General features: G+C 55.5%; 1 protein-coding gene across 1 annotated transcript in view; it reads left to right on the top strand.

Annotated features, from left to right (window-relative positions):
* Nucleotides 1-315: 315 nt before the first annotated feature.
* The window catches only part of LOC144954390 (zinc finger MYM-type protein 4-like), a gene marked incomplete at its 5' end in the record, with an annotated part of 52,425 nt that continues 35,504 nt past the window's right edge, over nucleotides 316-17,236 (top strand). The window contains 11 exon segments of the mRNA XM_078884894.1: nucleotides 316-504; nucleotides 506-607; nucleotides 1,491-1,632; nucleotides 2,164-2,282; nucleotides 2,868-3,092; nucleotides 3,903-4,053; nucleotides 5,798-5,982; nucleotides 8,643-8,826; nucleotides 12,207-12,269; nucleotides 14,953-14,999; nucleotides 15,267-15,375. Of these exon segments, the coding sequence (XP_078741020.1) occupies nucleotides 316-504; nucleotides 506-607; nucleotides 1,491-1,632; nucleotides 2,164-2,282; nucleotides 2,868-3,092; nucleotides 3,903-4,053; nucleotides 5,798-5,982; nucleotides 8,643-8,826; nucleotides 12,207-12,269; nucleotides 14,953-14,999; nucleotides 15,267-15,375 (1,516 nt within the window).

The following is a 17,236-nucleotide window of genomic DNA, read 5'->3' as shown; positions in this document are numbered from 1 at the left end:
GGGTGAGTGGGTAGGTGAGTCGGTGGGTGGGTGGGTGAGTGGGTGGGTGTGTGGTGTGGGTGGGTGGGTGGGTGTGTGAGTCAGTGAGTGTGTGAGTGAGTGAGTGTGAGTGAGTGTGTGAGTGAGTGAGTGTGTGAGTGAGTGTGTGAGTGAGTGAGTGTATGAGTGAGTTACTGAGTGTGTGAGTGTGTGAGTAACCCCTCCCGCAACTCTGCTCCCTCTCTCCCCTCACCGCCGTGTCTCCCTCACCACCACCACCACCCTCACCACCACCACCGCCACCACCGCCACCACCACCGCCACCCACCACGCAAGGCAAGGCACGAGATCAGCTTCCAGAACTGCGTCTATCGCCTGTGCAGCGACGCCTGCTTCTCGCGTTTCCGCACCACCAACAAGCTGTCGCTCAACGCTTGCGACCACTGCCAACGACGCCTGCCCCAAGGAGCTGCTGGCCGAGTTCGTGTTGCCCCCCTCCCGCATGCCCGCCCCCCCGCTGGTGCCGGAGCTGGTGCCGGGTGGTGGTGGCGGAGAGATGGGGGAGGACAACCCGGCTCAGCAGTCGCGCCGGTTCTGCTCCGGCGAATGCTTGCATCGCTACAAGCAGGTGAGGCGGTGGTGGTGGTGGTGGTGCGAGGTGGTGGTGAAGGTGATGGTGGGGGTGGAAGTGGTGGTGGAGGGGGTGGTGGTGGTGGCGGTGGTGGTGGTGGTGGTGGTGGTGGTGCTGGTGGTGGTGATGGTGCTGGTGGTGGAGGTGGTGGTTGAGGTGGTGGTGGTGCGAGGTGGTGGTGGTGGTGGAGAAGGTGGTGGTGGTGGTGGTGGTGGAGGTGATGGTGGAGGTGGTGGTGGTGCGAGGTGGTGGTGGTGCGAGTGGTGGTGGTGGTGGCAGGTGTTGGTGGTGGTGGTGGGTGGTAGTGGTGATGGTGGTGGAGGTGGTGGAGGTGGTGGAGGTGGTGGTGGCGGTGGTGGTGCTGGCGGTGATGGTGGTGGTAGTGGTGCGAGGTGGTGGTGGTGCGAGGTGGTGGTGGTGCGTGGTGGTGGAGGTGGTGGTGGTGGAAGTGGTGGTGGTGGTGCTGGCGGTGGTGGTGGTGGAGGTGGTGAGGGTGGTGGTGGCGGTGAGGGTGGTGGTGGCGGTGGCGGTGAGGGTGGTGGTGGTGGTGGTGCTGGTGGAGGTGTGTCACTGTGTGTTTGTCACTCTGTGTGTGTGTATGTGTGTCACTGTGTGTGTGTATGTGTGTCACTGTGTGTGTGTCTGTGTGTGTGTAGGTGTGTCACTGTGTGTGTGTCACTGTGTGTGTGTGTCACTGTGTGTGTGTGTCACTGTGTGTGTGTGTCACTGTGTGTCACTGTGTGTGTGTCTGTGTGTGTGTAGGTGTGTCACTGTGTGTGTGTCACTGTGTGTGTGTGTCACTGTGTGTGTGTGTCACTGTGTGTGTGTGTCACTGTGTGTCACTGTGTGTGTGTGTGTCACTGTGTGTCTCTCCCCCCAGACGCTGGTTCCGTGCCTGCACTGCCGTGTGCAGCGTCCCGCGGCTGAGCTCGTGGAGTCGGCGGGTGGCAGTGGTCAGAAGGAGTCGTTCTGCTCCGACAGCTGCGTGTCGCTCTACCGCAACAAGAAGCCGCTGCCTGCTGGTACACCACTACACGTGTACCACTACACCACTACACATGTACCACACTACACATGCACCACACCACCACACTACACATGTACCACACTACACATGTACCACACTATACACCATACACCACGTGTACCACAACAAGAAGCCGCTGCCTGCTGGTACACCACTACACATCACATGTACATCATACACCACGTGTACCCACTACACATGTACCACACTACACATGTACCACACTACACATGCACCACACCACCACACTACACATGTACCACACTACACATGTACCACACTATACACCATACACCACGTCTACTGCAACAAGAAGCCGCTGCCTGCTGGTACACCAACTACACGTGTACATCTACACATCACATGTACATCATACACCACGTGTACCACTGCACATGTACCACACTATACATCATACACCACGTGTACCTATACACCACGTCTACCACACTACACACCATACACCACGTGTACAACCGCTGATCTACAAACCCCCCCTCTCCCCTCCCCCCCCCGCTCACCACAGCTGCCGTGGCGACGGCCTGCAGCTTCTGCAAGGGGCTGCTACCTCCGCAGTACTTCCTCAACATGTCCAACGGGTTGCGCTACGCCGTGTGCAGCGCCAGCTGCCTCACCGGCTTCCAGGTGGGGGGGACACGGGGGGGGGCACGGGGGGGGGGGGGCGATGTTGACTACCTCGCCTGGTGTACAGGAGGTCGTGGGTTCGATGCTGAGATGTTGACTACCTCGCCTGGTGTACAGGAGGTCGTGGGTTCGATGTTGAGATGTTGACTACCCTCGCCTGGTGTACAGGAGGTCGTGGGTTCGATGCTGAGATGTTGACTACCTCGCCTGGTGTACAGGAGGTCGTGGGTTCGATGCTGAGATGTCGACTACCTCGCCTGGTGTACAGGAGGTCGTGGGTTCGATGTTGAGATGTTGACTACCTCGCCTGGTGTACAGGAGGTCGTGGGTTCGATGCTGAGATGTTGACTACCTCGCCTGGTGTACAGGAGGTCGTGGGTTCGATGCTGAGATGTTGACCACCTCGCCTGGTGGTGATGGTGATGCTGATGATGATGGTGATGATGACGGTGATGGTGATGACTGATGCTGGTGATGACGGTGACGGTGCTGATGATGATGCTGCTGATGATGCTGCTGATGATGCTACTTCTGCTGATGATGATGATGACCGACGGCTCCGTCCCACCCGCCCCGTCCCCGCAGGTGCTGCTTGCCCAGGGCGTCGTGCCGAGTGCACCCCAGCGGATATCGGGGTCCCCTGCGACCCCCTCCACCACCGTCACCACCTCCACCACCTCCACCACCTCCACCACCTTGTCCACCTCTTCCACCACATCCACCACCGGGCTCCCCAAGCCTCCCACGGCAGCAGCCCCCCAGCTGCCTCCGCCCGCAGCCGCTGGTCTCCCCCCCCAACCAGTGGTGGAGGCAGGGGGTGGGGGTGGTGGTGGTGGGGGTGGTGGTGGTGGTGGGGGGTGGTGGCGGTGGTGGCGGTGGTGGCGGTGGTGGTGACGGTGGTTGTGGTGACGGTGGTGGTGGTGGGCTTATCTTCCTCAGCTGCAGACACTGCCGGGGCAAGTTCCGTCACGCGCCAATGGTGCTACAGTGGAAGGTGAGGCCTACTCACTTGGCTAGTCAGTCAGTCACTCAGTCAGTCGGTCGCTTAGTCACTCAGTCACTCACTCACTCAGTCACTCGCTCACTCAGTCACTCACTTACTCACCCATTCACTCAGTCACTCACTCACTCAGTCACTCGCTCACTCAGTCACTCGCTCACTCAGTCACTCACTTACTTACTCACTTACCCACTCACCCACTCACCCACTCACTCACCCACTCAGCCACCCACTCACTCACACAGCCACTCTACCACTCACCCACCCACTCTACCACTCACCCACTTACTCACCCACTCACCCACTAAATCACTCGCTCACTCACTCACCCACCCACCTACCCACTCACTCACCCACTCACTCACCCACTCACCCACACTCACTCACTCACTCACTCACCCACCCACTCACCCACCCACCCACTCACCCACCCACTCTACCACTCACCCACCCACTCTACCACTCTACCACTCACCCACTCACCCACCCACCCACCCACTCACCCACCCACCCACCCACCCACCCACTCACTCACCCACCCACCCACCCACTCACTCACTCACCCACCCACTCACCCACCCACTCACCCACCCACTCACCGCCTGTGTCTTCCCCCCCAGGAGATGATGTTTCAGTTCTGCAGCTGGAGTTGTTGTGATGAGTACAAGCGCTCCGCCCTGGTGTTGGCTGTGTGCGACTTCTGCAAGAACGGGAAGCTGCTCCACGAACAGGCGGCATACCTGGGGGAGACCCGCTCCTTCTGTACAGACCGTGAGTCACACACCACGTGGTCTGTGGGGTCTGTGTGGAGTGTGTGGAGTGTGTGGAGTGTGTGGAGTGTGTGGAGTGTGTGGAGTGTGTGGAGTGTGTGGAGTGTGTGGTCTGTGTGGTCTGTGTGGTCTGTGTGGTCTGTGTGGTCTGTGTGGAGTGTGTGGAGTGTGTGGAGTGTGTGGAGTGTGTGGAGTGTGTGGAGTGTGTGGAGTGTGTGGAGTGTGAACACCACGTGGTCTGTGTAGAGTGTGTGGAGTGTGTGGAGTGTGTGGAGTGTGTGGTCTGTGTGGTCTGTGTGGAGTGTGTGGAGTGTGTGGAGTGTGTGGTCTGTGTGGAGTGTGTGGAGTGTGTGGAGTGTGTGGAGTGTGTGGTCTGTGTGGTCTGTGTGGTCTGTGTGGAGTGTGTGGAGTGTGTGGAGTGTGTGGAGTGTGTGGAGTGTGTGGAGTGTGTGGAGTGTGTGGAGTGTGTGGAGTGTGTGGAGTGTGTGGATTGTGTGGATTGTGTGGAGTGTGTGGAGTGTGTGGAGTGTGTGGAGTGTGTGGAGTGTGTGGAGTGTGTGGTCTGTGTGGTCTGTGTGGAGTGCGTGGAGTGCGTGGAGTGCGTGGAGTGCGTGGAGTGCGTGGAGTGCGTGGAGTGCGTGGAGTGCGTGGATTGTGTGTGTGGAGTGTGTGGAGTGTGTGGAGTGTGTGGAGTGTGTGGTCTGTGTGGTCTGTGTGGAGTGTGTGGAGTGTGTGGAGTGTGTGGAGTGTGTGGAGTGTGTGGAGTGTGTGGAGTGTGTGGAGTGTGTGGAGTGTGTGGTCTGTGTGGAGTGTGTGGAGTGTGTGGAGTGTGTGGAGTGTGTGGAGTGTGTGGAGTGTGTGGAGTGTGTGGAGTGTGTGGAGTGTGTGGAGTGTGTGGAGTGTGTGGAGTGTGTGGAGTGTGAACACCACGTGGTCTGTGTAGAGTGTGTGGAGTGTGTGGAGTGTGTGGAGTGTGTGGAGTGTGTGGTCTGTGTGGAGTGTGTGGAGTGTGTGGAGTGTGTGGAGTGTGTGGAGTGTGTGGAGTGTGTGGAGTGTGTGGAGTGTGTGGTCTGTGTGGTCTGTGTGGTCTGTGTGGAGTGTGTGGAGTGTGTGGAGTGTGTGGAGTGTGTGGAGTGTGTGGAGTGTGTGGAGTGTGTGGAGTGTGTGGAGTGTGTGGAGTGTGTGGGAGTGTGTGGAGTGTGTGGAGTGTGAACACCACGTGGTCTGTGTAGAGTGTGTGGAGTGTGTGGAGTGTGTGGAGTGTGTGGAGTGTGTGGTCTGTGTGGGAGTGTGTGGAGTGTGTGGAGTGTGTGTGGAGTGTGTGTGGAGTGTGTGTGGAGTGTGTGTGGAGTGTGTGTGGAGTGTGTGGAGTGTGTGGAGTGTGTGGAGTGTGTGTGGAGTGTGTGTGGAGTGTGTGGATTTTGGTTATTCAGCTTGACCTCACCTACTCCCCTACCCCCCACCCCCCCCCACCTACCTTCACACCTACCCCCCCACCCCTACCCCCCCCCACCTCCCTCCCCCTACCCACCCACACCTACCACCCCCCACCCCCCCCCTACCCCCCCTCCCCCCCCACCCCCCCCCACCTATCTCCCCACACCTACCCCCTACCCCCCCCCCACCCCCCCCCCCCTACTCCCCTCCCCACACCCACCCCCCCCACCCCCCCCCCACCCCCCCCCACCCCCCCCACCTACCCCCACCCCCCCCCCTACCCCCCCCACCCCCCCCCCCACCCCCAGTGTGCCGCATGTTCTACGAGCAGGAGCTGACGAACCGCCTGGGCAAGATGGCCACGACGTGTGCGCACTGCCGCCAGCTGTGCCGCCAGCTCAGCTTCCGGGACGTGTCGCGGCAGGCGGCCGCCACCACCAGAGACTTCTGCAGCCAGGCCTGCCAAGTGGCCTTCATGATGGTGCACTACAAGGTGCGGGGGGGGGGGGGCCTGGGTTCAGCTAGGCCTCAGCCAGGCCTCAGCTAGGCCTCAGCTAGGCCTCGGCCAGGCCTGCCAAGTGGCCTTCATGATGGTGCACTACAAGGTGCGGGGGGGGGGGCAGGCTTCAGCTAGGCTTCAGCCAGGCCTCAGCTAGGCCTCAGCCAGGCCTCAGCCAGGCTTCAGCTAGGCCTCAGCTAGGCCTCAGCTAGGCCTCAGCTAGGCCTTAGCCAGACCTCAGGCCTCTAGACTTTTTCTCTCTTAATCTGTCTCTGTCTGTGTCTCTGTGTCTCTATCTGTGTCTCTATCTCTCTGTGTGTCTGTCTCTCTGTGTCTCTGTGTGTGTGTGTGTGTCTGTGTCTCTATCTCTTTGTCTCTGTGTCTCTGTGTGTGTCTCTGTGTGTGTCTCTGTGTCTCCGTGTGTGTGTCTCTCTGTGTGTCTGTGTCTGTATCTGTGTGTGTGTGTCTCTGTGTCTGTGTGTCTCTGTGTGTGTCTGTCTGTGTGTCTCTCACTGTGCCTCTATCTCTCTGTGTCTCTGTGTGTGTAGCTGTATCCGTGCGACGCGTGTGGAAAGAAGTCGACGGCGCTCACCGTCTCTGTGTGTGTCTGTGTGTCTGTGTGTGTGTCTGTGTGTGTGTCTGTGTGTGTGTCTCTGTGTGTCTGTGTGTGTGTCTCTGTGTGTGTCTGTGTGTGTGTCTGTGTGTGTGTCTGTGTGTGTATCTCTGTGTGTATCTGTGTGTGTCTGTGAGTGTGTCTCTGTGTGTGTCTCTGTGTGTGTCTGTGTGTGTGTCTGTGTGTGTGTCTCTGTGTGGCAAGGATTATTCAACATCGCCTTGCTAGGCACGCTGAAGAGAGGCTTGCGGAGCCCCAATGCGGTTTCAGGAAAGGGCGGTCCTGCACAGATGCCATATTTTCTGTCCGTCTGCTACAGCAGAGGTGTAGGGAATTCCAAAAAGACCTACATCTCTGCTTTATTGACCTGGTCAAGGCCTATGATACCATCAGTAGGACTGGGCTCTGGGTTAATCTTCTTCGTGCTTTCGGAGTCCCTGACCCTCTGCTCACGATTATTAAGGACCTTCATGATGGTGAGCGGGCCCGGGTAAAACTACATGGCCGGGAGTCGGAGCCTTTCCCTGTACACCTTGGGGTGCGACAGGGATGTCCTCTGGCTCCCACATTATTTAACATATATTTCGACTGCGTAGTTCGTGAAGCCTTCAATAGCTGTACCGGGGGAATTTCCATTTGGTACAGATATAATGGGAGGCTGATCGACGCCCGGGTGCGATCAAGGGATGGCTCCCTATTGGTCAACCACGTTATGTATGCCGATGATTTGGTAATAGCTGCTCATTCAGAAGAGGAGTTGGAGACGCTGCTGCTGAGACTGGAGCGTGCCACTAAGAGGTGGGGCCTTACTATCAGCCCCACCAAAACTAAGCACCTGCCTGGGTATTTTGTACCATCGGACACTCCACCCCCACAACTCCCAATTGGTGATGGGGCAGTTGTGGAGAGAGTGGAGAGTTTCCCATACCTGGGCAGTGTGCTTATGACCGGCTCCAGTTTATCAGCAGAGGTCTCACTCCGAATCAGTCGAGCGGCAATATCTTTTCATCGGTTGCGTAACGCTGTGTGGAAGCTACCTGGTCTGTCGCTCCGCACGAAGCTTCAGGTCTTCTCGGCCACGGTCATTCCCTCCCTTCTCTACGCTTGCGAAACGTGGACCCCCCTAGTGGAGCATCTTCGCCGGTTGGAAACATTTAGGCTGGCCTGCCTACGATCCATCCTGGGTTTAACCAGGCTGGATTGTGTGAGGAGCTCACAAGTCCTTGAAAGATCTGGGCAAAGTCCCATCAGTGAGCTCCTCCGGCAGGCAAGGCTGCGTTGGCTGGGTCATGTAGCCCGCATGCCCAGCCACCGCATGCCTAAACAGTTTTTGTTCGGCCGGATCGAGGGGGCTAAACGGGCGCGGCACGGGCTAGAGAAGAGATGGAGTGATGTGGTACAGGAGGACGTGGAGCTGAGTGGACTTGCCGATGACTGGTACCAGCGGTGTCAAGATCGGCCTCAGTGGAGGAGGCTCGTGAAGGACGCTACTGGGCAGTTGGAGGCAGTCGCCCTCCAACAACAACGGAGGGCGGAGGAGCGACGCTCACAACAACGAGCAGAGCGCCGGGTGGCTAAAGCACAGCAAGTTGGCACAGTAGGGGGCACAGGTGGTGCATCAGTCAGTCATCTCGGTCAGTCGACCCGTGGCACCTGGGTCTGCCCCGTGACCTCCTGCCAGCGGGCGTTCGACACTTCACGTGGCCTCAAGGTGCACATGGCCTGGCACAAGCGTCGTGGTGACGTCACCGCCACTTAGTGGCGAATGGCGGTTGTTGTTGTTGTTGTTGTCTCTGTGTGTGTCTGTGTGTGTGTCTGTGTGTGTGTCTGTGTGTGTGTCTGTGTGTGTGTCTGTGTGTGTGTCTCTGTGTGTGTCTGTGTGTGTGTCTCTGTGTGTGTCTGTGTGTGTGTCTCTGTGTCTCTCTGTGTGTGTGTCTCTGTGTCTCTGTGTGTCTCTGTGTGTCTGTGTGTCTCTGTGTCTCTGTGTGTGTGTCTCTGTGTGTCTCTCACTGTGTGTGTCTCTGTGTCTCTGTGTGTGCAGCTGTACCCGTGCGACGCGTGTGGAAAGAAGTCCACGCCGCTCACCGTGTCTCTGCCATGGGCCGCTGACATGCGCCACTTCTGTGACCACGAGTGTATGGTCATCTTCTGTGCCTCAACGCGCTCAAAGAAAGCTCCCCACAGACGCATCAACCCAGGAGAAAACGTTCCTACGGAGTGGCCAGGTAGGGTCTTGGTTGGACAGCGCATCCGTGCACGACAGACACGACAAAGAATCGTCACCCTGTTCAACTTCTGGGTTCTTTCGGTTAAGCCGTCACGTAGAAGGGAAATAATAAAATGATGAAAATCAAACATGATTCAATACAATTCTCACGACGTTTCGGCCACAACGCAAGCAGCTGTCCTCAGGTGAAGAACAGGGATGTCGGAAAGACAGCGTCATTCACATCATCATCAACATCATCAACATTAACATCATCATCATCATCATCATCAACATCATCAACAACATCATCATCAACATCAACATCATCATTAACATCATTAACATCATCAACATCATCATCATTAACATCATTAACATCATCAACATCATCAACAACATCATCTACATCATCATCAACATCATCATCAACATCATCAACATCATCATCAACATCATCATTAACATCATTAACATCATCATCATCTACATCATCAACATCATCAACATCATTAACATCAACATCATCATCTACATCATCAACATCATCTTTTTTTTCGATGTAAAGCTTTCGTGACTGCAGGGATTCATCTTCTTGGTTCTTTCGGTAAAGTCACGTAGAAGGGAAATAATAAAATAATAAAAATCAAACATGATTAAATACAATTCTCACGACGTTTCGGCCACAACGCAAGCAGCCGTCCTCAGGTGAAGAACAGGTCTGTCGGAAAGACAGCGTCTGAATGAGCACCACCAGGCTTGGCAGCGTATATACTTAAATATATACTTAAATATACGCTGCCAAGCTTGGTGGTGTTCAGAAGAACAGGTCTGTCGCAAAGACAGCGTCTGAATGAGCACCACCATGCTTGGCAGCGTGTATACTTAAATATATACTTAAATATACGCTGCCAAGCTTGGTGCTGTTCAGAAGAACAGGTCTGTCGGAAAGACAACGTCTGAATGAGCACCACCATGCTTGGCAGCGTGTATACTTAAATATATACTTAAATATACGCTGCCAAGCTTGGTGGTGTTCAGAAGAACAGGTCTGTCGGAAAGACAGCGTCTGAATGAGCACCACCAAGCTTGGCAGCGCATATACTTAAATATATACTTAAATATACGCTGCCAAGCTTGGCGGTGTTCAGAAGAACAGGTCTGTAGGAAAGACAGCGTCTGAATGAGCACCACCAAGCTTGGCAGCGTATATACTTAAATATATACTTAAATATACGCTGCCAAGCTTGGTGGTGTTCAGAAGAACAGGTCTGTCGGAAAGACAGCGTCTGAATGAGCACCACCAGGCTTGGCAGCGTATATACTTAAATATACGCTGCCAAGCTTGGTGGTGTTCAGAAGAACAGGTCTGTCGGAAAGACAGCGTCTGAATGAGCACCACCAGGCTTGGCAGCGCATATACTTAAATATATACTTAAATATACGCTGCCAAGCTTGGTGGTGTTCAGAAGAACAGGTCTGTCGGAAAGACAGCGTCTGAATGAGCACCACCATGCTTGGCAGCGTGTATACTTAAATATATACTTAAATATACGCTGCCAAGCTTGGTGGTGTTCAGAAGAACAGGTCTGTCGGAAAGACAGCGTCTGAATGAGCACCACCAGGCTTGGCAGCGTGTATACTTAAATATATACTTAAATATACGCTGCCAAGCTTGGTGGTGTTCAGAAGAACAGGTCTGTCGGAAAGACAGCGTCTGAATGAGCACCACCAAGCTTGGCAGCGCATATACTTAAATATATACTTAAATATACGCTGCCAAGCTTGGTGGTGTTCAGAAGAACAGGTCTGTCGGAAAGACAGCGTCTGAATGAGCACCACCAAGCTTGGCAGCGCATATACTTAAATATATACTTAAATATACGCTGCCAAGTTTGGTGGTGTTCAGAAAAACAGGTCTGTCGGAAAGACAGCGTCTGAATGAGCACCACCATGCTTGGCAGCGTGTATACTTAAATATATACTTAAATATACGCTGCCAAGCTTGGTGGTGTTCAGAAGAACAGGTCTGTCGGAAAGACAGCGTCTGAATGAGCACCACCAAGCTTGGCAGCGCATATACTTAAATATATACTTAAATATACGCTGCCAAGTTTGGTGGTGTTCAGAAGAACAGGTCTGTCGGAAAGACTGCGTCTGAATGAACACCACCAAGCTTGGCAGCGCATATACTTAAATATATACTTAAATATACGCTGCCAAGCTTGGTGGTGTTCAGAAGAACAGGTCTGTCGGAAAGACAGCGTCTGAATGAGCACCACCATGCTTGGCAGCGTGTATACTTAAATATATACTTAAATATACGCTGCCAAGCTTGGTGGTGTTCAGAAGAACAGGTCTGTCGGAAAGACAGCGTCTGAATGAGCACCACCAGGCTTGGCAGCGTGTATACTTAAATATATACTTAAATATACGCTGCCAAGCTTGGTGGTGTTCAGAAGAACAGGTCTGTCGGAAAGACAGCGTCTGAATGAGCACCACCAGGCTTGGCAGCGCATATACTTAAATATATACTTAAATGTACGCTGCCAAGCTTGGTGGTGTTCAGAAGAACAGGTCTGTCGGAAAGACAGCGTCTGAATGAGCGTGTAAATTGTGCAATTATTCAGACGCTGTCTTTCCGACAGACCTGTTCTTCACCTGAGGACGGCTGCTTGCGTTGTGGCCGAAACGTCGTGAGAATTGTATTTTATTATGTTTTATTTTATTATTTTATTATTTCCATTCTACGTGATTTTACCGAAAGAACCAAGAAGATGTTAAGGCTGATAATACGGATGATAATGTTAAGGCTGCTGATGATGATGATGTTAAGGCTGATGATGCTGATGTTGTTAAGGCTGATGATGCTGATGTTAATGTTGATGATGATGATGTTGATGATGATGATGTTGATGATGATGATGTTGATGATGATGATGTTAATGTTGATGATAATGTTGATGTTAAGGCTGATGATGATGCTGATGTTGTTAATGTTGATGTTAAGGCTCATGATGATGATGTTAATGTTGATGATGATGATGTTAATGATGTTGATGTTAAGGCTGATGATGATGCTGATGTTGTTAATGTTGATGATGTTGATGTTGATGATGTTAAGGCTCATGATGATGCTGATAATGCTGATGATGATGTTGATGCTGATGATGATGTTAATGTTGTTGTTGATGATGATGATGTTGATGCTGATGATGATGTTAATGTTGTTGTTGATGATGATGATGTTGATGCTGATGATGTTGATGTTAATAATGATGTTGATGTTAATGATGATGATGATGTTGATGCTGATGTTAATGTTGATGATGTTAATGATGATGATGATGTTAATGATGATGTTGATGATGTTAATGTTGACGTTGATGTTTGTGTCAGCGTCTGACAAGGCGATGAAGAACGTCCCGGATGTGGGGACGATGGTGCCATGTGACTTGCCTGGTGGGACTCGCACGGAGACACGGGGAGACACGGGGAGACACACGGGGGAGACACACGGAGACACGGGGAGACACGCGGAGACACACGCGGAGAGACACGGGGGAGACACGGAGAGAGACACACGGAGACACGGGGAGACACGGGGGAGACACACGGAGACACACGGAGACACGGAAACACACGGAGAGACACGGGGAGACACACGGAGACACACGCGGAGAGACACGGGGGAGACACGGGGGAGACACTGAGAGAGACACACGGAGACACGGGGAGACACACGGAGACACGGAAACACACGGAGAGACACGGGGAAACACACGGAGAGACACGGGGAGACACACGGAGACACACGCGGAGAGACACGGGGGAGACACGGGGGAGACACGGGGGAGACACGGGGGAGACACGGAGAGAGACACACGGAGACACGGGGAGACACGGGGGAGACACACGGAGACACGGAAACACACGGAGAGACACGGGGAGACACACGGAGAGACACGGGGACACGGGGAGACACACGGAGACACACGCGGAGAGACACGGGGGAGACACGGGGGAGACACGGGGGAGACACGGAGAGAGACACACGGAGACACGGGGAGACACGGGGGAGACACACGGAGACACACGGAGACACGGGGAGACACACGGAGAGACACACGGAGACACACGCGGAGAGACACGGGGGAGACACACGGAGACACACGGAGACACGGGGAGACACACGGAGAGACACACGGAGACACACGCGGAGAGACACGGGGGAGACACGGGGGAGACACTGAGAGAGACACACGGAGACACGGGGGAGACACGGGGGAGACACTGAGAGAGACACGGAGAGAGACACACGGAGACACGGGGAGACACGGGGGAGACACACGGAGACACGGAAACACACGGAGAGACACGGGGAGACACGGGGAGACACACGGAGACACACGCGGAGAGACACGGGGGAGACACGGGGGAGACACGGGGGAGACACACGGAGACACACGGAGACACACGGAGACACGGAGACACACGGGGAGACACACGGAGACACACGGAGACACACGGGGAGAGACACGGGGGAGGCACGGGGGAGACACGGGGGAGACACGGGGGAGACACGAGAGACACACGGAGACACACGGAGACACACGGGGAGAGACACGGGGGAGGCACGGGGGAGACACGGGGGAGACACGGGGGAGACACGGGGGAGACACGAGAGACACACGGAGACACACGGAGACACACGGGGAGAGACACGGGGGAGGCACGGGGGAGACACGGGGGAGACACGGGGGAGACACGGGGGAGACACGGGGGAGACACGAGAGACACACGGAGACACACGGAGACACACGAGAGACACACGGAGACACACGGAGACACACGCGGAGAGACACGGGGGAGACACGGGGGAGACACGGGGGAGACACACGGAGACACGGAGACACACGGGGAGACACACGGAGACACACGGAGACACACGCGGAGAGACACGGGGGAGACACGGGGGAGACACGGGGGAGACACGGAGAGAGACACACGGAGACACGGGGAGACACGGGGGAGACACACGGAGACACACGGAGACACGGGGAGACACACGGAGAGACACACGGAGACACACGCGGAGAGACACGGGGGAGACACGGGGGAGACACTGAGAGAGACACACGGAGACACGGGGGAGACACGGGGGAGACACTGAGAGAGACACGGAGAGAGACACACGGAGACACGGGGAGACACGGGGGAGACACACGGAGACACGGAAACACACGGAGAGACACGGGGAGACACGGGGAGACACACGGAGACACACGCGGAGAGACACGGGGGAGACACGGGGGAGACACGGGGGAGACACACGGAGACACACGGAGACACGGAGACACACGGGGAGACACACGGAGACACACGGAGACACACGGGGAGAGACACGGGGGAGGCACGGGGGAGACACGGGGGAGACACGGGGGAGACACGGGGGAGACACGGGGGAGACACGGGGGAGACACGAGAGACACACGGAGACACACGGAGACACACGGGGAGAGACACGGGGGAGGCACGGGGGAGACACGGGGGAGACACGGGGGAGACACGGGGGAGACACGGGGGAGACACGGGGGAGACACGGGGGAGACACGAGAGACACACGGAGACACACGGAGACACACGGGGAGAGACACGGGGGAGGCACGGGGGAGACACGGGGGAGACACGGGGGAGACACGGGGGAGACACGGGGGAGACACGGGGGAGACACGAGAGACACACGGAGACACACGGAGACACACGGGGAGAGACACGGGGGAGGCACGGGGGAGACACGGGGGAGACACGGGGGAGACACGGGGGAGACACGGGGGAGACACGAGAGACACACGGAGACACACGGAGACACACGAGAGACACACGGAGACACACGGAGACACACGGGGAGAGACACGGGGGAGGCACGGGGGAGACACGGGGGAGACACGGGGGAGACACGAGAGACACACGGAGACACACGGAGACACACGGAGACATGGCGGGGGGGGGAGACACACGGAGACACACGGAGACACGGGGAGACACGGGGGAGACACGGGGGAGACACACGGAGACACACGGAGACACACGGGGGAGACACACGGGGAGACACGCGGTGACGTCCCACTTCCTGTGTTCTCAGTGACGACACCGAAGACGACTTGTTCCCGGGGTGTGCAAGTGTGCAAGGTGGGTCCCTCACCACCACCACCACCACGCTGCTGATGATGCTGCTGCTGATGATGATGGTGGTGGTGCTGCTGATGATGGTGGTGGTGGTGGTGGTGCTGATGGTGGTGCTGATGATGGTGGTGGTGCTGATGACGATGATGATGGTGGTGGTGCTGATGACGATGATGATGATGGTGGTGCTGCTGATGATGATGCTGCTGCTGATGATGCTGCTGCTGATGATGCTGATGATGATGTTGCTGATGATGATGTTGTGTGTTGTAGCCTCCGCCCTCCAAGCTTCTGAAGAACAAGTCGGTGCTGTGTCGACCTGTTGTCTTCAGCAAATCGACGTCGTGCAGCGTCGAGACAGAGACACGGTGCACACAGACAGGTGGGGGACACACAGAGACACACACAGAGACACACACAGAGACACACACAGAGACATACACAGAGACACACACAGAGACACGGTGCACACAGACAGGTGGGGAGACACACGCAGAGACACACACAGAGACACACACAGAGACACACACAGAGACACACACAGAGACACACAGAGACACGGTGCACACAGACAGGTGGGGAGACACACGCAGAGACACACACAGAGACACACACAGAGACACACACAGAGACACACACAGAGACACACAGAGACACGGTGCACACAGACAGGTGGGGAGACACACGCAGAGACACACACAGAGACACACACAGAGACACAGAGACACACAGAGACACACAGAGACACGGTGTACACAGACAGGTGGGGGACACACGCAGAGACACACACAGAGACACACACATAGACACAGAGACACACAGAGACACACACAGAGACACGGTGCACACAGACAGGTGGGGACACACACGCAGAGACACACACAGAGACACACACATAGACACAGAGACACAGAGACACACACAGAGACACGGTGCACACAGACAGGTGGGGGACACACGCAGAGACACACACAGAGACACACACATAGACACAGAGACACACAGAGACACACACAGAGACACGGTGCACACAGACAGGTGGGGGGACACACGCAGAGACACACACAGAGACACACACATAGACACACAGAGACACACACAGAGACACACACAGAGACACACACAGAGACACACGCAGAGACACACACAGAGACACACACAGAGGCACACACAGAGACACACAGAGACACACACAGAGACACACACAGAGACACACACAGAGACACACGCAGAGACACGCAGAGACACACGCAGAGACACACGCAGAGACACACGCAGAGACACACGCAGAGACACACGCAGAGACACACGCAGAGACACACACGCAGAGACACACGCAGAGACACACGCAGAGACACACGCAGAGACACACGCAGAGACACACGCAGAGACACACACAGAGACACACACAGAGACACACACAGAGACACACACAGAGACACACACAGAGACACACACAGAGACACACACAGAGACACAGAGACACACAGAGACACACACAGAGACACAGAGACACACACACACAGACACACACAGAGACAGAGACACACGCAGAGACACACACACAGAGACACACGCAGAGACACACGCAGAGACACACGCAGAGACACACGCAGAGACACACACAGAGACACACACAGAGACACACACAGAGACACACACAGAGACACACACAGAGACACACACAGAGACACAGAGACACACACAGAGACACACACAGAGACACACACAGAGACACACACAGAGACACACACAGAGACACACACAGAGACACACACAGAGACACACACAGAGACACACACAGAGACACACACAGAGACACACACAGAGACACACACAGAGACACACACAGAGACACACACAGAGACACACACAGACAGGTGGGGGGAGACACACAGAGACACACACAGAGACACACACAGAGACACACACAGAGACACACACAGAGACACACACAGAGACAGAGACACACACAGAGACAGAGACACACACAGACAGAGACACACACAGACAGAGACACACACAGACAGAGACACACACAGAGACACACACAGAAACACACACAGAGACACACACAGAGACACACACAGAGACAGAGACACACACAGAGACACACACAGAGACAGAGACACACACAGAGACACACACAGAGACACACACAAACACACACATAGACACACACAGAGACACAGACACACAGAGACACAGACAGAGACACACAGAGACACGGTGCACACAGACAG

This window comes from Lampetra fluviatilis, unplaced genomic scaffold, assembly GCF_964198595.1.
Source record: "Lampetra fluviatilis unplaced genomic scaffold, kcLamFluv1.1 SCAFFOLD_700, whole genome shotgun sequence".
Taxonomy (NCBI): domain Eukaryota; kingdom Metazoa; phylum Chordata; class Hyperoartia; order Petromyzontiformes; family Petromyzontidae; genus Lampetra; species Lampetra fluviatilis.
The sequence above is the reverse complement of the archived record's forward strand: the minus strand, read 5'-3'. Positions and strand labels throughout refer to the sequence as shown.